At 40.6% G+C, this 23,374-nt stretch overlaps 1 protein-coding gene across 3 annotated transcripts; it reads right to left on the minus strand.

Annotated features, from left to right (window-relative positions):
- Positions 1–1,990: 1,990 nt before the first annotated feature.
- On the minus strand, positions 1,991–22,091 carry LOC149081191 (beta-1,3-galactosyltransferase 5-like). 3 transcript variants are annotated; one of them, XM_089237990.1, is made up of 3 exons: positions 21,684–22,091; positions 18,639–18,693; positions 1,991–3,719 (listed from the first exon to the last, which is right to left on the minus strand). In XM_089237990.1, exon 3 carries the CDS (start codon positions 3,613–3,615, stop codon positions 2,539–2,541), a length of 1,077 nt encoding a protein of 358 aa, XP_089094116.1. In that variant the 5' UTR covers positions 3,616–3,719; positions 18,639–18,693; positions 21,684–22,091; the 3' UTR covers positions 1,991–2,538. The 3 variants fall into 3 exon arrangements, with proteins under 3 accessions (XP_089094116.1, XP_089094117.1, XP_089094118.1); XM_089237991.1 differs by lacking the exon at positions 18,639–18,693; XM_089237992.1 differs by lacking the exons at positions 18,639–18,693; positions 21,684–22,091 and adding an exon at positions 5,229–5,285.
- Positions 22,092–23,374: the final 1,283 nt, after the last annotated feature.

Genomic DNA, 23,374 nt, shown 5'->3' on the forward strand with positions numbered 1-23,374 from the left:
TTCTTTTCGATGAACACATCCACGTCGAACTTTCTTCTTAGGTGGCTCATCATCTCATGGCTGTCGCTTGATCCATGGTATCTACACAAGATTTTGTTTTGTTGTAATGCAGGATTATATATGGCTTTTCTTCTGGTGTTGAATTTTCCACCTCGGTTTGACTGTGCATTGTGCTGAGCCTACACTACCTACCACCTTGGCGCCACCTACATTTTTTCTATGCAAGAGTGGGAAATAAGGCTTTGAAGGACAGGGAGAAGAAAAATTGTGCTATCTGTGTGGTGAAAAATCTGATCTTCCATTGTTTTTTTTTTCCATAAAATCCCCATAGGGACTTCCTAATTGACCCCATTGGTATAGAAAGCTACAAATTTGAATAAGTTAGGCTTAATTGAAAGAATTGAAAAAAAGGATGAATGCCCATTAAAAAATAACGAAAAATAGAAAAAATCAGTGAAGCTTGGCTCTTGGAAACGTACAGTTTACTCACAAATAGAGTTTTAAAACATGAGGTGGGCCCAATGGACCCCCATCGGTAGTCTACAGTAACAGAAGGATCAGGATTGGATAGAGTACTTTTGGCAAAAATTGTGTAATTCTGAAGAGTCACATGCCATTATGTCTGAAAAGAAAAGTGTTTAACCAGTGTGTGCTACCAGCACTGACTTATGGAGCTGAAACATGGACACTCACAAGCAAGACGATACAAAGGCTACAGACAGCGCACAGGAGCATGGAAAGATGTATTCTAGGCATAACAAGAAGAGACAGAAAACGAATCACTTGGATAAGGAACCGCACAAAGGCATATGATATCATGGAAAAAATTAAATGTCTAAAATGGAAATGGGCTGGACACACTGCAAGAAGACAGGACAACAGATGGACCACAAGTATTCTAGATTAGTACACCTGTAGTGTTAAGCGTCCGAGAAAGCGTCGCCATGCAAGATGGATTGACGAGATCAGGAAAGTGGCGGGAGTCAACGGGATGGCTAAAGCGTTAGACAGAGAAAAATGGAAAAATTCATGGGAGACTTTCATCCAGCAGTGGATTGAAAATGGTTATTGTTGTTGATGATGATGATATATACAGGGTGAACGTGACATGTTCTGCCTAACGAAAGGGTGTGATAGACAAGTGTGTGGAACATGAAACACCCTACCAACAATTTTCTATCTCGAACCTTTTTCGAGTTATGGTAGATAATCGATTGGGGAAAAAAATTTTGTCAAGTCTGAAAAAAAAACAACCGAGTTTGTAAACTCTCTGAAAGACCTACACGCAAACGAAGCACATATTTGGAAAAAGCATAAAAATCCCATAAAGTGGCACGAATTTTATTAAAATATCTGAATTTAATAGCGAGCTACAAGCGCTGAAAGATTGGCAAAGTTCAAAATCGAATTGTCGCTAAAATTTTTTATCGCCAATTCCGCAAACATCCTTGTAGCTACAATCGGTCAGATTTACCAAAAAAACTTGTCCATTATACCAGCTTTCGAAAGAGGCTACAATAAATCATATCGGTATTCTGGTTCAGGAGAAATTTAGCCTTTTGTTAGCATTACGTCACCGAAATCACTGTTTGTCGAAGTCAGCGAAAATTCGGTATTAGCAGTTACAGACATGGTCCCAGCCCTGGGGACTCGGAAAGACTCTCATAATTTTTTGTTTTTTCACACTATAAATTTGTCATAAATGGGCCAGTGAAAGTCTGGTCTGGGGGCCCGCAAAAGATCTCAGTCTAGTGATCCTGCTCCAGGATGTGAGGGGACCATGGTTACAGATTTCGGTGACAATTTGATTTTGCAAAAAAAATCCTATGAAGTGACGTTAGTACTTACGTTTCTAACGACAGGCCAAGTGCGTAGCGACGGAAGGGGGGGGGGACTTGAGGATCTGCCCCCCCCCCGAAATGTGAGAAAATTACCGAAAAATGGGAAAAAGATGGCCAAATCTATTGTTCTATCACTTTGGTCCCCCCCCCCCCCCCGAAATGAAAGTAGTCCCCCGAACGAAATTTCTGGCTACGCCCCTGTGTCAGGCCATCGTTAGTAACGTCAATTCACCGTCTCTCTATCTACTGGATATCTGTATTTAATGGCGCGCTTGAAGAGCTGAAAGATTGGTGAAGTGAAAAATCGAATTGTCGCCAAAACCTACTTCGATGAACGCAGATTTCAGTGATGTATTGCAAATAAAAGTATGAATTTCTCCTGTAAAATAGATCAGCGACATGGTTTATCGTAGCCTCTTTCGAAAGCTAGTACAATAGAGAAGTTTTTGGTAAATTTGTCCAATTGTAGGTATTAGGGTGTTTGCGTAATTGGCGATGAAAAGTTTTGGCGACGATTCAATTTTGAACTTCGCCAATCTTTCAGTGGTTATAGCTCACCATTAAATCCAGGTATTTCAATAACATTGGTGTCACTTGGGCTCGTCACCCCCCTTTCGTTTGGCAAAACTTGTCACGTTTACCCTGTATATGTATACTGTATATATATATATTTCCGCTGCAAGAAATGTTGGCCAGTTCATGAGCCGGGTGGAGAAATTTGTATTTGCCATGATTTGAGCGTCTTGTTCCAAAGCAGAAGGACGTTGTCAGGCCAATTCCTAGCCGACAACTCACCGATCATCCAGGGACAGGGCGAAGAAGAATTGCTCGACAGCCATTTGATTAAGACGAATTCGTGCCTGGCGTACCATACACTCAGATCGTTTCTCTTGAGTCCTGCAGCCGATGCTAAATGACCCGTCACGAAGACGTCATCAACCCACAGGAAATTAGAGGATGGCAGCTTCAGGGCCATCAACACGCGGGCGATCGAGTCGGGGGTCGTGAAATAAGCCATACCACTGCAATATTCTTGGTACGCAGGTAATGGATATTCCTCGTTTGTAACCGCCCATTTGCCCGAACGCTTGGCTTCGCTCCCTTCTGGAACAATGAGGCATCCGAGAAAGCCAACGGGAGTCCGATGTCGAAACGTATTGACAAGAAACGAAATTACACGAAACATGTCCACGAAGACATCGTCGTCGGCTTTCAGTACGAAATTTGTCGAGTTACATTCGTCTAGGACCCACCGGTATCCCACCAGATGCTTGTAAGCGAGGTTTCTGTATGAGTCCTGAAAAATACCCTCTACCATGTCTCCGTTTGTGTTGATTTCATGGGAAACTTTTGCCCAGGTGCGTTTGTCCGTCGACCTGCCCACAAGAAACACGATCCTAATCGTACGTCCATTCACGACGGGGACGGATCCCCACGTCTGCCGAATCGTTTTTCTGAACAGGAAGTGTCGGGGTGCCGAGTGCACGACGCATATCAGAAACGTGTTACGGTCGCACGAAGGCACCTTGCCGCTCCTGATGTAGTTGGTTAGGCTCATGTTTGCTTGTTGTGGTGTCAAAACTTGATTGCGATCATCGTTATCGTATCCGGTCATCGTACTTAGTGATGACGATGTTGCGCCACCGACTCGTCTCCTATGATGATGAGGCACCCATATAAGACACAGGAAGAAAACAATGAAAATCAGTGCTAGGTAACGTCGACGGTTTATCAGGAACATGACCAAAAAGAAGATGTGTCTTCGATGAGCCATTTGATAGGGTACTGGAGAAAGATAATGGTATCATAAAAATGCATCCCATGTCTCGTTATTCATCCCGGAATCACCGTTCGAAGCTCCACTGCAGCTAGATATTTCTGAAAGAATTAAAATGCAACAAAGTTTCTTATTCAAATACAGCATGCTAAGCAATAAGAAGTAGTGAAAGTATAAAGTAACAACACAAACTTGATATCAATACATAAAGATCACTGATGTCTGGAATAAAATAAGAAATTGAATAAAAAGTTAAAAGAAAAATTTCCACCCAATAATAAGTGGCTGTAGACTATATTGGTATATTGATATTACGCATATTATCTCAAAAAACAAACACTGGAGCCGATTCGGCAAAACCAACACCAGTTCTGAAATCAGCAGCCCCAATATACCCTAAAACCATTAAAATTTCCTTTGGGAACATGTGTGTAAATGGTTTTTTTTTCTAGCCTAAGGAGGGGATAGTGAACTTAACCAACTCGCAAAGGTTTAGTTTTATGGTAGTTACTAGCTATAATACCCGGCGCTGCCCGGGTTTTCTTCAATTACTGAGAGGATTGAAAAAGTGACAAACCAGTATAAAGGCATAAACTAACTACAGGGTGGGCAAAAAGTCCGTAGAAACTTTAAAGATTCATAAAAACCGGAAAAATAACCAAAATAAAGAACGGCTTGCATGGTTAGCATTGCTAGGTGACGGGAATTTTTTTTAAGACAAGAAAAAAATAACTAAAAAGAAAACTGCCGAGAGGTGGCGCTGGTGCGAGAGACTTCGTTGGAAATATGCAAATGAGAGACGGTTATAAGAACTTGCGCTCCTAATCCGCACGTTGTAAACCGTTTATGTGGACCTGCTGCACTCTGCCGTTGCTGGATCTGTAATAAACGATTTGATATCATTCAGTTCGTTATTTGCGCATCTTTTCTTTGACTTGTGTACGTCAGCGCCACCTATCAGCCGTTTTTTAGTTATTTTTTCCCCCGTCTTAAAAAAATTCCAGTGACCTAGCGATGCTAATCCTACAAACCGTTTTTTATTTCGGTTATTTTTCCGGTTTTTATGAATTTGTAAAGTTTCTACGAACTTTTTGCCCACCCTGTATTATTCACAGGGCCGTCTAAAGAGCATCATGGGCCCCCGGGCCAAGTGATTTTTCTGAGGCCTTAGCAGGCAAATTCTCCAAAATTTCAACTAATTCTAATGTTTGTGATTCCCCTCTTCTCCTGAGGCCGCCGGGCCGTGCCCGGGTGGACCCATGCTTTAAGACGGCACTGATTATACATAATGCGTTGCAGCATTAAAAAAGTGGCAAACCAATGTAAAGGCATATGCACGTAAACGCATTGCTAGGGAACCACGGTTAATCACCTTTAAAAAGGTGACAGTTTTTTTTAGTAATTATGAAATTTATCAACGACACTTACGCATAATCACTGGTAAAAGGGATAAATTTATCATACTTTGCCGAGATGATTGGCAATTATTATACGCATAATAACCGATATTTTTATCACATTTACCCCAAGTATACATCATGATAGTACAGTAGTACGTTATGCAGTACAGGTAATTCCGAATGTGGATAATTCTCCACCGCTACACTCACCAAAGAATCAACGGACGGCCTGTTATTACACAATTTTGATATTCTCTTGTCACGCAGGACCTTGAAGGAAAAGGATTAAATGCAAACGTTTTTTCCCAAGCGTTTCTTATTGCGTTTCCGCAAACAATTCCAAATGAACGAAAGCAGCTGATGAAACCGAACAGAAAACGCATCTCGCCCCCTCCCCCCCCCCTTTTAAAAATAATCATTATTTAATGAGGCTTTTTGAATAGACGTCATAATCATCATCATCATCACTTTGAGGGACAGGCATACGATGATCCCGATAGAAATCAATGTTAAAATTGCTGATTTTACTGTAGATATATATGCGGATATTTCGTGGGGTTTTCCGCCACATCAATAATTTTAAAAATTGAATTGAATCCCCGATTTTCGAAATATTGAGTTCTTAGAGATACGAAGCCCAGGAAATTAAATATAAAATAATTAGCCGGACCTACTTTTGAGTTGGATATCCATGCAATAACTTTGATTTAAACTTTTTATTTACATCTTGTGAAGCACGAAAATGAAAATTAATGTTTTTTAATATCCAACTGCATCAGTTTGTATAGACAGGATGTTTTAAAATCAGTTATGGGCCCTTAAAATACATTGAGGAAATTCCACAGCTTCAATTGAGCATTTAGAAATATCTAGTGCCCATCAAAAATTTAAAAAAATTCACTTCTACGTTCCTTCAATCTATATTTGTTTCTTCCATGAGTCGCGCGTGAAGTCGCCATGTTGGTTACCTTGGATACGGTTTGTATGTCTCTCAAAGAAAGAGGGAAATATCACGTGATCCAAAAGCCTCATACCATTACGATGAAACTCACTTTCTCTTTGTTATTCACCACTTTGCTTTTCTCTGCAGTAGTCATACCGCCCTTCTCTTCTTCTTCTGTCAGACCGATCCGGAAATACAATCGAATCCTATAATAACGAATTCCAAGAAACGGGAGAAATCACTTCGTTATAGCGAAATTTCGTTATAAAGGAATTCCAGGTCTTCTCATTGTGTTTCTGTATATACTTATCTGGAGGAATTACAAAAGTGTTTTTAAAACGAAATTTTTTTCTCTATAACGGTATTCGTTAAAACGGGATTCGACTGTATAATACAATGCTTTTACTGAACGGGGAGGGGTTGTTCCTATCGCCCCTCTCCCCACCTACGTGTTCAACACTTACGTAGAAACCAATAATAAAAATTATTGTCCACAGGGTGACCATCACCACAGAAGTTGCCAATTATCCATAAAACAGCCAATTACAGCTGCAATTGCTAGCCAAACATGGCAGCATAATACTGTTACGAAAATTATGTAAATAGTCATTATTTTTACCATTTATTATGTCATTTTTCGCCTGTAAATAGCAATTAACGCATTTCCCTGTCAATTTCGCCAAATTGACGACAAAGATCCAGAATCTATTCCGTCTATTTTCTTTTCTGCAGTCCAAGTAGAGCTCAAAAGTTTATATGCTGTACATTAGTGTTTCCCAAAGTGGGCGATGGAATGGTCCATGGGGGGGGGGCGATAGAAGGAGGCTACGGACTTAACATAGGATCCTATGGGTTCACTTGAGTTGGGGGACGATGAGAAGAAACAAATTGCTGATGAAGGGGGCGATGGAACAAAAAGTTTGGGAGACTATGCTGTACATAGTCAAAATAGGCAAGCAAAAAAGGCACTAAAAAGGCATTTATAATTAATGGGAGAAAGGAAAAATAACTAAAATCTAAGATATCTAAGTGTCCGAAAACAGATTAAAAATTGGTTGCACTCACTCTACTGTTTCAGTTAGTTTAACTTAGACAATGATGCAATTAGTATGAATAGATTCCATGCTAAGAATAAAGTGTTTGTGGTTCCCTCGGTATTAGGTCGATTTCAGCGTCACTGCCACAGAGTAAGAATAATATCTCTCTCTATGGTCTATATATCTTTAGTCTATGGTCACTGCTATCGAAAGCAAAGCCCGTAAAGAAAATAATCTGTGGGGGTCCTTCAAATAACTCTTGTTTATTTGTTGCATTATACGAAATATTCATATTTTTATTGTTTAAATAGAGCTACCTTGTGTTTTATATTTTGTGTGATTTTCTTTTTTTTCCCCACACATTTATATTACCACATATGTGGGGACTCGTTCAAGCGCTGAACCCGGTGTGGCCGCGCACCTCTGGTCAATTCAGTCAATACTGTATATGTATCTAAAATAAACGGCCATGGTTGTTTGCAGTGCATTTGCGATGTAAAAAAATTAAATAAATAAAAATAAATAAACAACACGGGGACCCCAGGACCAGAGCCCCGTCAGCTTCTACCCCACAATGTGTGAGCCATGGCAACAACTGATGACCTCTTGGGATAGTCATCGGTCAGCTTGCAGTCCAATGCGTTATTCCATCCTATACATAGGATTTTAACATGAGGTTACGCTCATTGGCTGAGATCGTAATTACGTCACTAAAAACCGAGGCAAGCTGTGGTTTTCGTTTATGACTATAGCGCCATCTAGGTTGGCGTTCAACTAAAACCTGCTGATACAATAATAGCGTACAAGTTCGCAAGTTATTAAAATATGGGTTCCGACTGAGGTGAATTTGAAAAATGCTAAAAACAAAATTTATTTCATTTTATCGTTTAAATTTTTATTCATTTTATCGGTGATGTGCATAACACCCAAGCGTCGTTGGTAACATAGGCGTACGCAGAATTTTCTCTCGGGGGAGGGGGATGTTTCAATTTTTTTTTTCTTCTCAAGGGGGGTGTTTAACGTTTTTTCCTGCAAATAACACTATAATCTTGGCTTGGGGGGGGGGATATAAAACCTCAAACCCCCCTCCCCCCTTTGCGTACGCCAATGGCTGGTAAACATGATAAATCGTATTACTCGATAATCGTATTACTGATAAATCGTGTTAATTGCATTTTTAATTGGGTTGCTGTATTTTTGAAACATATGACATCCATATTTTTATGGGCATCTTTTTATCAGCCACCTCGTTGGGCATTTTGCCTGTTGTGGCGTTGTATTTGTATTTGTATTTGTATTTGTATTTGTATTTGTATTTATCACGATTGACAAATTTCGAGTATTTATCAAATTAACCAGGTACGCTTGGGTATTATGCATCATAAAAGTTTTTATCGGTAAAAATGATAATTTTTTTATTATTTATCAGATTTACCAACGATGCTTGGGTATTATGCATAACCACCGGTAAAAGTGGAAAAAATTATCAATCTTCAAAATTATCAACCGTTACATACTAGAACATTTTAAGCCCCTTGGTTCTTTAGCCCCGCCTCTTCTTTTAATGACGTGATAGTGATCTCGGCCAATGAGCGTAACCCCATGTAAAAATCCTATGTATAGGGTATAGGATGGAATAACACGACTCGCGTTGCCACTAGTGGAACAGTTGTTGGTCCGCTGAAGTTGGTTTTCTGTGGTTCTGACAATCCTGGTGCGAATACGAGCGTCTCTCCGTTATAAAAAAGCTCACCAGAGAGAGCAACAGGTCTACATCGGTACAAATTTTACAGCGGTACAAATTTCCAATCATTACTTCTCTCATAAGTTCGAAAAATAGATGGCAGCACAAAAAATTCACACACAATATTAGATACGCACTCAAACTCTTAGGTACCCACACACACACGCACACACACTTCTGGTGCAACTTAGTCGGTAGTGAATTGCCCATCGCGATAGACTGAAGTTGTGCTCGGTTTGAAAGAAAGGAAGTCCAATGCCTGAGCAAGACATGTTATGGGAGAAACACATTTCTAATTTTAATTGTCTTTTCTCAAAAATGGGCTGCGTTCGTCTGAAACAAAAACATTCATATTCAACTACATCCGGCCAAAGCAAAGTTAACGAATGGCAGCAGCAAGTTTTCTATCTCTCAGGCACTTCGCGTATAGATTGGGCTCGAAGGGAGTGGAAGCTTCTGATACCAACTCTTGGACATTTTAAAAAGAGCAATTCTTTTTTAAATGCTGAAAATATGATATTCTTTTTTTTTCATGTATGATCTTTTGAATATATATTCTTTTGAATGCTGAAAGTTCCACAGAAAATGGCGTTTGAAATTCAGAAATACACTTAAACAATGTTAAAATAGGCAGTAAGGACAGGAAAAACTAGAAAAAAGAGCATTTTTACAGAGAAAAATTGAAAATGGCCAAAAAAGGCATATATGGCATTTTGCCTGAGAAACGAAATTATTTGCACTTCGAATTGAATACTTAGTTACAAGTCTTCTATAGTTACCACTATTCTATCATCAAACTGAATAGTAATGAACAAGTTTTTTTTTTTTTGTAATCTTTGCGATTCTAAAGATCGTTGTGATCTTTGAAGGTGCTACCCGCTCCCATTTGTTGTTACTCGATTGTTGGGGAAAACAACAGATTTTTTTCAACTATTTCAGTCATCAGGATAACCACATGTGCACGCACACGCACCAGCAGCCCTGTACCAATACCTTCTAAAGCAGAAGGTGTTGCTCTAGAACAGTGGTTCTCAACCTTTTCGAGCCCGTGGCCCGGTTTCATTCATTTTTGTGAGTCGAAGCCCCGGTTAAATATATGACAAACGGAAAATGAATAAGGGAAAATTAAACGCTAATCAATCGTGACCCGGTGTGAATGAAGTCAGGGCCCTGTACCGGGCCGTGGCCCGGCGGTTGAGAAACACTGCTCTAGTAGGTGTTGCCTGTATGATCAGGGAAACCTGATAAAACCGACTGAAAAAAGCAAAATGTCGTACTGAAGGGGGGTAGATCAACGAGGTTATATCTGAACTTAAATTGTGGGTATTTATCCTGAGAATGTTACATCATAAAACGTGAAGTAATCTTAGTCTTACAATTGATATTCCTCCTTGTAAAGTAATGAGCTGTAATGATGTTTATTGCCACTGATTGGATACTAAGATCAACAACGGCCGCTAATGGAGTCTGAGATTGATTTTTAGGATTGAGATTGGACCTGTTAGAGAGAAAGACGCATTTCTCTCTCTTTATTCTGATCCACCTGATAATCCAGCATGCCCTCAGGAGTGGGTCAGGTAATGTCACCACTATCAATACTAGCTATAGCCGACTACTGATGTTGTCACTATACATCTCATATGTAACAACCAACCGACGCATTCAAATGAGCCGATCAGATAAAATTGTAGTAAGCTCTTTAAGACCGAACCTGCCATAAATTGCACGGATAAGAAATCAGCCTTTGAAGGAAAGTTTCGGAAGGAAACAGATATTACACATGCATTATCATCATTCTACTACTGCTGCATGTACTACTACTACTATCACCATTCGCTTTTAGCTCTTTTCTAACATTTAATGATAAAATCTTAAACGAGAAAAATTGAAAAAGAAAAAAATAGCAGATGTGAGGAAAAAGAAAACCGGCGGTCAAAACCGTCCCGAAAAAAATAGTGGAATGATTCCCTTCGAATCTCTTAGGGCGAAGCTGGCGCGGATCCGGAACAATCAGTCGGAAGGAACAATTTCATCATGTTCGTTGGATCGTCTCGTTTTAACGGGACAGGTAAATTTTCCCATATTATTCTACTCTTGGAAGGGTAACTCCCCTACTCTGGATACGTGCCTGAGAGAAGGCGGACATCCTCAGCTGCGAATGAAGCGGATGCAGGCATCTTCAGCTGCGAATGAAGCGGATGCAGGCATCTTCAGCTGCGAATGAAGCGGATGCAGGCATCTTCAGCCGCGAATGAAGTGGAGGCAAGCATCATCAGCTACAAATGAAAAGGATGCAGGCATCTTCAACTGCAAATTGAGAGGAGTCAGCCATCTTCAGCTGCAAATTGAGAGGAGCCATGCATCTTCAGCCGTGAATGAAGTGGAGGCAGACATCTTCAGCTACGAATGGAAAGGATGCAGGCATCTTCAGTTGCGAAAATAGCGAAGGCAGGCACGTACAAGTATCCGCGGCGATGTGTCAAGAGAGGCGATAATTGTGTAGATTCGTTGAATCGTCCCGTATTTTACGGGACACAAATTTTCTCATATTATTAGGTTCTCGGGAGGAGCGATCGTCCTTCCACCGATCTGGGCCTGGGGTGAAGCGGACTTTTGGTTCACAGTTCTGGATCTGTATCCTTAACAAGAAAACCCACGACGGACATTAAGAGAATAACACCTTTTTTGAACCTGGTCTGGTGTCACTGGTGCTCGACTAGGGGAACTATCGCCATGAGCAATTTACTACCGATTGAGTTGTGGGTGTAGGTACCCAACAGTCTGAGTACATATCTAGTGTTGTGTGTGAATTTTTTGTGCCGTCATCTATATTTCAAATCGTGAGAAAAGTGTAATGATTGAATATTTGTACCGTTGTGTAGACCAGTTTCTAGACTTTCTAACGGGATGATAATTTACTACTGAAGTACTATTCGCGGATGAGATAGAACCCTCCATAACAGGCCGCATCTGGCCCACGGGCCGGAGGTTGTGTACGCAGCGCTAGCCACGCATATACACACACAAGTTCCGACACCGAGTGATTTATCCGAAGATAAGGTCACTCCGCTATTAATACGAAGGTTTCGACAGCTGGCTGATGCAAAAGTAAGTTCAGAAAAGAAAATTCAGCTGCCTTTGTGGAGAATCGAACTCACGTCCTCTCAGTTACTGGATGAGCACGATACAAAGGCAACGAATGCTCTCTTATTAGTAAGTGAGAGGACGTGGGTTCGATTCCCCGCAAAGGAATTTAAACTGTCTTTCCTGGACCTATCGTCACATCAGCCTGCTCTCGAAACCTACGTACCGATTCGTTAGAAATCTACAAAGGAATGTGTACCATGTAATACTGCAGTACCGAGTGGCGTGGTGGTGGTGGTAAGATGCTCGTCTACCACCGCGAAGGTTGCTGTCGCTGTCACGGTCCCGGATTCGAATCCGAGGGAGGATATAGATAATATATTTTCCCTAACGAACATGTGTGCGAATGATGTTCTTTTAAACACCTGTAAAGTATTACGGAAGTTGCCAATACTACTAAACCACACATGCACCTCGTCCATATTCCTGTACGCAAATTCTAATGAATGAGTTGGAATGTGCGTGTATGTGTTCTGAATCTAACGTGAAGCTTGTTTCTGTGTAATACTTGTTACTAAGCTTCCATTTGCCATCTATTTTTCGAACAATGTGTGAAGTGTAATGATTGAGTCATTTTAGGCCTGTTGCTCTGTGTGGCAAGACTTTTAAATGGGGGGATCGGCTCGCGTTCGCGCCTGGAAGTTGGGAACAAACATAAAGCCAACTTCGTGGTAGCGGTGGGGTTTGAACCCGGGTCCTCGCGATGCGAGTTGTCACTATGACCACTCGACAACCACAGTGGTGGAAGTTGCCATGAGAAGAAGGTCATACCCTAGGGGTCATTGAAGTATTACGTAAGCATCGATGGGAGGGGGGGGGGTTCCGATTTGCTGACTTTTGATGACGAGGGGGGAAGGGGGTTCGAATGATGTTTACGTCATTAACCACCCTTTATGAAGATATGAAATACTCTTAAGGACATCTTATTCGGTGTGCCAAAAACGGAAAAATACCCTTCGATAGTTATTGGGCACCTGAACTAACATTCTCCCTATTGATAAGTTCCCTACAAAGCCACTTTAGTGATCTCTAAATGTTTCACGGATCCTTCAAGTACTCTGAAAATGTTTCCGGACCGCTTAAGTGTTCTGAAACTGTGAAACGCATCACTCAAGTGACCCGTAATTACGCCGGGAATCACTTAAGTAATCTGGGAATATAGATGGCTTTTTTATCAGCCAGAGATATCAAGGAAACAGTTATTTTCCGGATATTACGCTGAGGTGAGCTCGGAAAGAAAAGTCATCACGTCTCCGCCGGGACTCGAACCCAGGCCCTCTTGCATACCGCGCCTCACGACACAGTGCGTGAAATTAGGAAGGCAGATTCATGTGTCTCCAGTGGTGTAGATGGTAGCATGCTTGCCCGGTATGCAAGAGGGCCTGGGTTAGAGTCCCGGTGAAGACGTGATGACTTTTCTTTCCGAGCTCACCTCAGCGTAATATCCGGAAAATAACTGTTTCCTTAATCTGCGAATGTTCCGCGGGTAACTTGAGTGATGTAGTATTACTCACCGGGGCCGCTTAAGTGCTCTAAAATTTTGCCATATGTCACACAAGGGATCTCTAAATGTGCCACGGATCGTTCAAGTGTTCTGGAACTGTGTCGCGGGTTACTTAAGTGATCTTTGAATGTGCCACGGGCCTACTTCAGTGATCTGAATATGTGCCACCGGCCACTTAAATGCTCTGCAATTGTGCCACGGGTCATTTAAGTGACCTGTAAATGTGCCGCTTATTTCATTTTTACGAAATTGGGTTTGCGGGGGGGGGGGGGGGGCAAGCCACATCACATAACCTTCAGGGCCACATTCCACGTCTTCAAGATTTTACCATATATGTCTTAAAGGGTGGGTTGCAATGAATTCCTTAAAGATAAATTTTGAGTTCTTCCCTTTCAAACAGTATTGAAATTAACAGAAATCGAGTATAATTACACATATAAAGGTATTTTCTTTCGAAATTTTAATTTTTTTAAGAAAAAATTTTTACATTAAATTTTTTTTTTTCGTCTGGGGGGGGGGAGGGAGACACACACACGAGCTTCCCCCCCCCCATGCTCCCCTCTCGCGTGTGTTCCTGATCCCCATCAATATTTGTTAGGAGGTAGGGGACAGTGCTGACGAAATTTTGCTGACGGGGGGGGGGGGCAAAAATGGCTGAATATTTGCTAACGTAATACTTCAATGCCCCCCCCCCCCACCAGTGACCATTATTGCTATTTATCACTGCTTACAGTAATATTATTACTGTAATATGGCATATTAAAGAAAAAGGTTTGGAAAACACCAACATATCTCAGTCGATCACCACTGTGCTGCACATTATTACCTACATTCAGCTGCTGTTTTATAGTGTCAACAACAGTATGTGACATTATGAACGTAATTTCCTCCTTTTTTTTTTTGAAGCTAATGGCATCGAAATTATGTCATTGAAAAAAATCTGTCTATTGTAATGCAAACGTTAATATCTGCCGCGGCACAATCCTGCTGTTGCCAGAGATTGCACCCGAAATGTGTAAACGCTGTTTTTCAGAAAGGAATTGCGAATCTAAATTATTTGAGGAAAATAAAGTAATTTCAAGACAAAAAATATTTGAGCATCGTGCCATTTGTGTCTTATCGTGTCGACAAGGATACGCAATTGCGCAGAATCCATAATGAACATTGCCGCGCATTAAAATACATGCAGTATCCGTATTTTACTCTTCTTCACGATCAATTACATCACCACGTACATTTACGAGCGACAAATAAGTCGGCTGACTTTTTCCTCGTGACAACGAGTGCCTTTGTTTTTGTTTTGCATTGTTTTGAATTTGGGTTCAAGGTCTTTCCCCCCCATCATCTAAAATCCATCCATTTAGTATTACGAGTATATATGCATGGCTTCATTTTTCCCCGTTACTCCTTTTTGCGATTTCGCTCGAAGCTCATTATAGAGGAGACATCGTCGAACCAATGAATCACAACTATTATAATAAAATTAAACATCAACGTGGTGTCTTGGTTTCCTCTTCCCAAACATCACCAATATCTCATAATACCAAGAAAGAAATGGCAAGAAGTCTTTCTAAATTTTAAAAATGCTTGCATAAAGAGACTTGACGACCCGTATTTTAAGGGACATTCCGGTATTAACCCATTGTTTTTGGCCGTCATGACTATTTTTATGAAAATGTCCCGTTTTTCTTTTTTCATATTTCAATCAAGGTAATTTAATTTTGTATATTCACTAATAAAATCAAGAATTAACTTATGATGATGCATTTTTCAGTATTCAGAATTCCAATTTCCGTATTGTACTGACCAATAGATGCTAATCGATAGGGCTCGGATTTTTATGACGTGAACAATCTTGAAAATGTGCAAGCATTTATGACCTAAAAACATGAAAATATGACCTTATAATTTTCCGCATTATTTCATTTCTTCGTTTTCAGTTGTTGCTTATCTTATCTTGTTGTAAAGTTAAAAAATAAACATCACCATAAATAATAAAATAAACTACATCGATATTTACCGTTTTAATTAAAATTCTCTCACCAGATTCGAATGAAAACTACGCCTACCTTATGCAACTGTTTTTCGGTACGTCCTAGAATCGCACTAAATTTTATAAAATTCAGTTTCATATGTTAAAAAAAAATTGCTATTATATTTAGTTTTTTCTAAGGCCGGAATTACACTATGAAAGCTTTATTAAAGTTCTTTTTTAAAACTTGAAAAACATGCAATCAATAAGCCTATTAGTTACATTCGCTCGAATGTAACGATACGCTTACTGGTTGCATTTTTAAAATTTTATAAAAGAAGTTCTAAAACTCTTTTATAGTGTAATCCCGGCCTAAGAAATATTTCAGTAAACCTTTTCGCAAAGGTTTTTTTTTTTTTTTGAAAATTTGTAAAAATTAGTAGATGAAATAACAGTGGAAGGAGGCTTGTCATAAGCAAGACGTCCAGTTTCTGCAATCTCGTTGATTGTTTCTCAAGCTAAATTGCAATGTTGCTGCAACTTGTTGCTGCAACATTGCAATTTAGCACATTAAATCGATTTTGACAGTCCCGTAGCCAGAAATTTCGTTCGGGGGGGGGGGGAGACTACTTTTATTTCGGGGGACCAAAGTGATAGAACAATAGATTTGTCCATCTTTTTCCCATTTTTTGGTCATTTTCTCACATTTCCGGGATGGGGGACCAGACCCCAAGTCCCCCCTCCCCTCGCTACGGCCTTGGATTTTGAGCTGGAATTTTCAACATATTTAACAAAATAAAATACAGTGGTACCATCGGTCATTCTTCTTTTACACAAAGCATCATTGGGCAATTTACCTCCCTTCACCTCCCTTCAGAGGTAAGTAAGTTGCGCCGAAAGTGTGTGTATGTTCAATATCTAACTGGTACCTGATGTACCTAACCATCTGCATGCATCTAGTGTTCTGCGTGAAGTTAGTGCTGCCATCTGCGTTTCGAATTGTGAGTGAAGTGTATGTTGCTTGAATATTTATTTGTACAGTCGTAGGCAGGGGCGGATCTAGAGCTCGCAGTTGGGAGAAGTGATTTCTCAAACCGTTGTAAATTGGGTGACCATACGGCCCGAATTTGGTACAGCATTTTAGGAGAGACAGTCCCGGTTTTTCTTTTTTTCTCAATCCCGACTTTTTTGTTGAAAAAAAATGTAACACAGTTTTCCCGTTTTTCAGTCGAAGTTTTCTTGACTTTGTTATAATTTGTTATTTAATCAAAAACGTTGAAACACGTGATTGTATTTATTGAATGCAATATTATCACATACAAGATTCGAAAATGTCACGAATTATCACATTTCGATTTGGGGGGGGGGGAATCTCCCATACATCCGCACTTGGTTGTAGGCAAGGGCTGCAACAGTAGGGGTATATGGTGGCCCGAACGCATGACCAGGAATGACACCAAGTTTGCTCTTTGTCCATTAAAAATTATGAGTAAAGGGTGCCGAAATAGGTAGGCTACCTGCTTGCTCCGGGTGACAGTGACAATTTCTGTTTTTGCAGGTTGCAGCCATGGTTGTATGATCTGTTGCGAGACTTTTTAAATGGAGAGACTTTTCAAAAGCGTGAGGGCAACTAATAAACTTGAGGAAGTGGCACTCCTAAGGGGAAAAAATAAGATTTTTTTTTTACTTCAAATCATAATGTAAAAAAACCTTGGTGAGCTTTAGAATTTTAGTGATGGAGAGCGGTGGCAAAAACCAAGTCTGCCCCTCCTGACAAAAATCCTTATGCTTAGGCATGATAAAAATGCATTGAACCCGAAGATTTCGAGTGTCGGAATGAATAAAATCTTTAGCAAGTGCTTGGCGTGCCATTCGGAAACATAGCAGAAGGATCCTCCAAGAACAAATTGTCCAAAAGTTTTTTAACGAAACAAAACACAATAAATTCATTTTAAGTGCATACTGCATCCGAAGATGATGTCACTCACAGATACACTACGAGGGTTTCGACAGCTGGCTGATGCAAAGATTAGTCCAGGAAAGAAAATTCAACTGACCAGCGGGAAACGAACTTTCTCTTGCCGGGTGAGCGCCCTAGACCACTTTAGCCAGCAAAGCCAACGAATCCTCTTTCCTTTCTTTTTAATATATTTTCCTCTTTCGTTAAAATTCAACTGGCCTTTTCCGGCAAGGCCAGTTGAATTTTCTTTCCTGGATTTATCTTCGCATCAACTAGCTGTCGAAACCCCGTTGCGTACTACATCTCTGAAGAAAATGCCTGCAGATTAAAATTTTCGCTGATAAAAAAGATGGCCAAAATACATGACCGATTGCTGCAAAATTCTTTAAATATCACCGATCGTCCAAAAATGCTTAAAGTGCGACCAATGGCTCGAAACTGGAAAAAATATGACATGCCATAAAAATCCGAGCCTTACTATATAATCTATGTGTATAACTTTATTTTTTTCAAACCGAGCCCAACCAAATAGAAGGCCTCCGCAGTCTGCCTGTGACGTCAGTAAGTAGTCCATTTTCCCACAGAATATTCAGGAGAAAAAATTCCATGCTCGTGCTATGCGGTATTTGTGAGCCAATCAGGAAGATTCTACGCCAAAATAAAATGAAACGAAATACGATGCTGTGTTTCAAAATGTGGCAAACTTGCTAGGTAGTCTGAATGACGTTTATGGCAAGCAGTGCAGAGGCCTTGTCTAAGTTAACCAATATTTCGACTTCCTGCGCAACTCATAAAAGAAAGAAATCTAGATTTAAAGAAAGTCCGTATGTAGGGGTGTGGCCATTTTCAGAGATAAATGCAAGTCATTAAGGTGATATTATGGAGTATAAAATTCATAACATATACATATAAGAGGTTAATTTACAGGCCCCAGACTAGAGCCCTGCCATACCTCTCCCTGGTTGGCACTGGTCCGGCAGTTTTGTGCATAATGAAGTTTTCACGTCAAAACTCGTGGTCAAATCAATAGTCCAAAGCAGTTTTAACTCAGTTTTAATTGATTCTTGACATATTTACTATTCGACGAAACGCAATCGCCGTTTTACTTTTTTTTAATGTAGTGTCATTATTGCCTCGCCATTACTTTCGAAAGCCATTTAAGTCTTAGATAGGTGAAGCTATAGCTCGGAATTTCTAGAGTATTTTTTTGAAGATGTTAAGATAAGGAGCAAGAAAGAGAAAGCCACTCTCCCCTCAAAGTTGCTGTTTTCGGATCAACAATTCAAAATAATAATAATAACCCACGATACACTCACATGTTATAAAGGTAGCTCTATAAGTTTACTCGGCCAGCGAACGTGCATCGGTTACCTAAAGAGAAGCGATAAGATTTCAATTAATAGCCAGAATGAATTAAACATTGGAAGATAGCACAGCAATACAGCGTTGCGTGAACGAGACAAAAATACTAACTCCACCTTGGACTTTGTTTTTCCGTTGCGTAACACTAATTTCGTTGCAGTCTGTGATCTAAAAATAATAATTATGTGTATGTGGTATGTATATCCAAATACCGATAAAAAAGCTTCGGATGTTCCCGGCAAGCGATGGTTAGAGCATGAACAGCTTTGTCAGCAGATCTAAGTTTGAATCCCTGCTGATGTGTGTCTTCGGCAAATTATTGGGAATCAGTTTCGAAATATGTAAAGCAAGGGTGTTCAATCTCGCTCCGGAGACACCGAGACACGAAGCAAACATTGGGAGGGCTGAAAGTTGCCAGTTGCCCCTTACACAGTGCCGTCTTAAGGCATGGGCCCACCCCACCATGGCCTCAAGAGAAAAAGAGCCTCACAAAAACGAAATCTAGTTGAAATTTTCAAGAATTTGCCTTGTAGGGCCTCAGAAAAATCACTTGGCCCGGGGACCCATGATGCTCTTAAGACGGCCTTACCCTTACATACGAGACTCAAGCCCTTATGCAGGAATGGGAGTGGTGCATTGCATTGTATATTCATTAATTATTGGGGGAGGCAACCCCTCCCGTAAAATTTATTGGGAGGGGGAAGAGATCAAACAGCCTCGCCCTTCAGATTCTGGTGACTATGGTGTGGGCCATTTCATTGATTTGAAAACGTGTTGCTGAATTGAGTGATCTACAACGCCACCTCAAGTTATTTAAGTGATCTGTAAATGTGCCAAGGGATGCCCGAGTGATCTTTAAATGTGACGCTGGCAGCTTGAGTAACCTGGGTCTGCCTCAGGTCACTTAAGTGATCTGTAAATGTCGAGTGACATGTAAATGTTCTGAGGGTAACTTGAGTGCTCTGGAACTGTGCCACGGTGACCTGTGAATATGCCACGTTTCACTTAAATCATCTGGAAATATGCGCTGGACATTTAAGTGAAAAAAAGTGATCTCTTGTAACTGTGCCACGGGTCACTTAATTTCTCTGGAACTGTACTACAGGTCAATGAACAGATCTGTAAATATGCCGTGGGTCACTCGAATGATCTGGGAATGTGCCACACGGGTCACCATCCTAAGTGATGTAGAACTGCACTGCGGGTTACTTGAGTGATCTGGAAAAATGCCGCTTTGTTCATTTTACCAAAATTAAGTGTGAGATTGTGGATCACATCAGACGATTCTGAAGGGGCCACATTTGGTCCGCGGTTCATGGTTGAGCACGTATGATGTAAAGCAATAGTCTTCAACCTTTCTTGGGTCGCAAGCGCTACCTAATCAATCATCAAACGAAGAGCACCCTTTTTGACATGAGTACGCCCCTAAAATCTGGATAACGGTAATCCTAGGATCCAATTTTCACGGGGTGTTTAATTGACGAAGTGCTCGCGAACACGAAGTCGGACACGGGCATCGAACACTCTTAGTGCTTCTGAGAGCACCATGGTGCTTGCGAGCAACAGGCTGATGATGACAGATGTAAAGGGTGATTCGAAAAAATTCTGGAAATTATTTTTTTTTACTTTAAGGGCCGTATTCACCGACATGGTTTAAACTGTAATCACAATTTTTGGATAAGAGATGAACATAGATTGGTTAAAAACCTGAATTTAACCAATCCGTGTCGATCTTTTATCAAAAAATTGTGACTATAGTTTAAACCAGTGGTTCTCAACCGGGGGTGATACCACAAGGGGCCACGGAAGAAAATGTAGAAAGGGGCCATGTCAGGTGGTTTGGAGAGCTGAGAAGAAAAATTAAGGTGTGAAGAAATAAAGATTTTATATTAGTGACTAACACAGTGAGAGAGAGAATCCAACAAAACCACCCATAAAATCAGGGCCTTCTTTAGGGGAATGGACCCCCCCCCCCCAGGCCTCACCGCCTACATTTTGCAACAAGTTCCCTAGGATGGGATTTTTCTCAAGTCCCCGGCTAAATTTTTCAGACCCCCTTCTCTATATGAAATTTATTGTATGAAAAACAAAAAAAATGATGAAAACCATATTAGGACCCGGGCTGTAGATCTGTCAGTCCCACTCTTATGAGGGGTCATGCCCAGGAGCCTCATGCCCATAAGTGACCCACCTTATGATATTTTGTATAGTACAATTAATTTTGGAAATAAGTAGGAAATATTTAAGTAGGCTGTTTATTTCCAGCTAAGTATGGGACTACCATGCCTAGGGGGGGGGCCCATGATGTTGAGACGGTCCTGATAGAACTCGGACTAGCGGGGGAGATCAATAAATTCTAGGCTAGTGGTAGCGCTAAATTCTATTGAAACTATTCAAAACTACACGAGGGAAGCATAATACATGCTTGCCAGGCTGAAAGAATATCTAGTTGCGGCCCTGGGTATACAGTTGCTTCTCTAGCCTCGATAGCCCCCTCCCCCCTCCCAAACCTGAAGTGCCTGGACCAAAGCGGCTCGATCTTTATACAGCTTTGGTCTGGACACAAAATTGCAATTTTTTTTCGCTGGGTAGCGGGCACTATTTATCGTGCAAATGTATTGCGGATTGTTTTTTTATGACCATGGAATAGTAGTTTGATGTTCCCTCTCGGGGACCAATGTAAAACTGCCGTGCACCAGGGTGTTCATGAACGGGGGGGGGGGGAGGATTGAGAAGCCCCGTTTCAAGGGGTAGCGAAGCTGTTTTTCCATCGGGCTGCAAAACACTTAAGTCTGTCCGCTGTCCCTGTTGATTAGAACGTTGAAAGAAGACAGACATAACTGAGCCCCTCGTGCGTGTCGATTTAAAAAAAGATGGCCGTTCCTTCTTTTCTTCTCAATTCCGAGTCTAATGAGTTGTTTTTAATTCATCGATTACTGGATCCAAAAGAAATTTCTTTTAATACGACGAAAGATTTTAATAACCAGAAAAATACTTACAGGAGTTCGAGCTCCGGTGGCAATAGCGAAACTCTGCATCAGGCAACGGGGGGTGAAACAGAACATCCGACTGTTACGTTATAAAAAATCACAACCGTTATATCCTGTGAACATTCTTCTTCATTCAATAACAAAGCTGCATTAAGAGTTTCCTTTCAAGCGGCTTTGATTCAATAACGCTTGTATAATTGTTCTTTAAAATCCTTTATGTGTGATCTTCATCAGCACAAAGAATCACTGATGTGACAAAGACAATTATACTGTTGAGGACACTTGTCTAAAGAAATAAAGTAACTCATAATTGAGACTATACTTCGTGATTGAGCGTGAGTGAGTGTTTTCGTGAACTGAGCCATTTAATAATTTCCAATTGGGCGGGAAAACTAGTCACGTTTATTAGCAAGCTTGTCCTGCCCAAAGGCCAATTCATACATTGACGATAGGGTTTTAAACTCAGATGTGGTGGTGGGCGAAAAAACTAGGGTGTGACCTCATGGAGACAACCGTAAACATGCTCTACGATAATACACTGCGTTCCTATGGGCTAGCGTGGGACGAACTGAAAAGAAAAGTTATTCCGCGTCACCAATGAATATACAAATGAGAATCAATATTATCATAAGAATATTCTGCATGTGCGTACACACTCTTTTCTCGCTCCTTCCACAAACACCACCTCTAGAAGTATCGGAATTTTGGAATTCAGACGTGACTTCTCAAGATTGTGAATCAATGAATGTACTAGATCAGTGTTTCCCAAAGTGGGCAATATCGCCCCCGGGCGATGGAAAGGTCCAGGGAGCGGTAGAAGCTGCGGGTATAACATAGGATACTATGAGTTGGCTTGAGTTGGGAGAAAAAAAATTCTGCGGAAGGAGGCGATGGAACAAAAAGTTTGGGGAAACTATGTACTAGAATCAAGCTAGTAAATTCAAGATTACAGCATGCATTCTTCTTGAATATCCTTTAACAGCAGTTATTAACCACTTTACGATCAAGGACGTAATATTGCGCCAAAACACCAGCGGAATAAATTCAAACAAGTTCTCTCTATTTCCTTTCCTCTTTCCTGATCATCACGAAGCTTTGTTGTAACCCCATGATAAAAAATAGTTATTTTTGCCTCCATTTATTTCTATACCCCTGTTAGTGATTTCCCCCCACGTGTGATGTATCCTTCTACTATATGCATATAACAGCGAAAGAGAACAGATAGGGTGAGAGTGAAAAGAGAAATTTACTTTGTACTTACTCTCTCGTGTACTTATCTATTATATTGTTTTACTGTCATTTGTTTTTAATTCTTGCTTTTCTTCTACTTTTTTCCTTCTTCTAACGTGTGGTTAAGTTAGGACAAGGTTACCATATCTATCCCCAATTCGTCAAATAGAGATCATTCGAACTTCTTGCCAATAGCTTGTAAGCGAAGGGAGGAGTTAATTTATTTACATTACGTGTTCCCCAACTTTTCTCGTGTAGCGAACACCACGAACGGGGGTCATGAAGGGGGGAGGGGTATTCAACATCAATAATTTTTGCGGTTGGCCTAATATACATATATGAGAGGGACTGGACAAATCCCAGGCGCCATGTCACCATGGTGACTAAATAACTGGTACTGACGCCTAATATCTTCCTTCGTGTAGTTACTAAATTACAGGCTGAGAGCAGCACAAAATGTTTGGAATTTA

This window comes from Pholcus phalangioides, unplaced genomic scaffold, assembly GCF_987345545.1.
Source record: "Pholcus phalangioides strain wild (caught in Gottingen) unplaced genomic scaffold, Ppha-v1.0 ptg000010l_1, whole genome shotgun sequence".
In the NCBI taxonomy this organism is placed as follows: Eukaryota; Metazoa; Arthropoda; class Arachnida; order Araneae; family Pholcidae; genus Pholcus; species Pholcus phalangioides.

Excerpts from the sequence above, each read along its gene's own strand:
- LOC149081191 (XM_089237991.1), bottom strand. The coding sequence starts at position 3,615 with ATGGCTCATCGAAGACACATCTTCTTTTTGGTCATGTTCCTGATAAAC.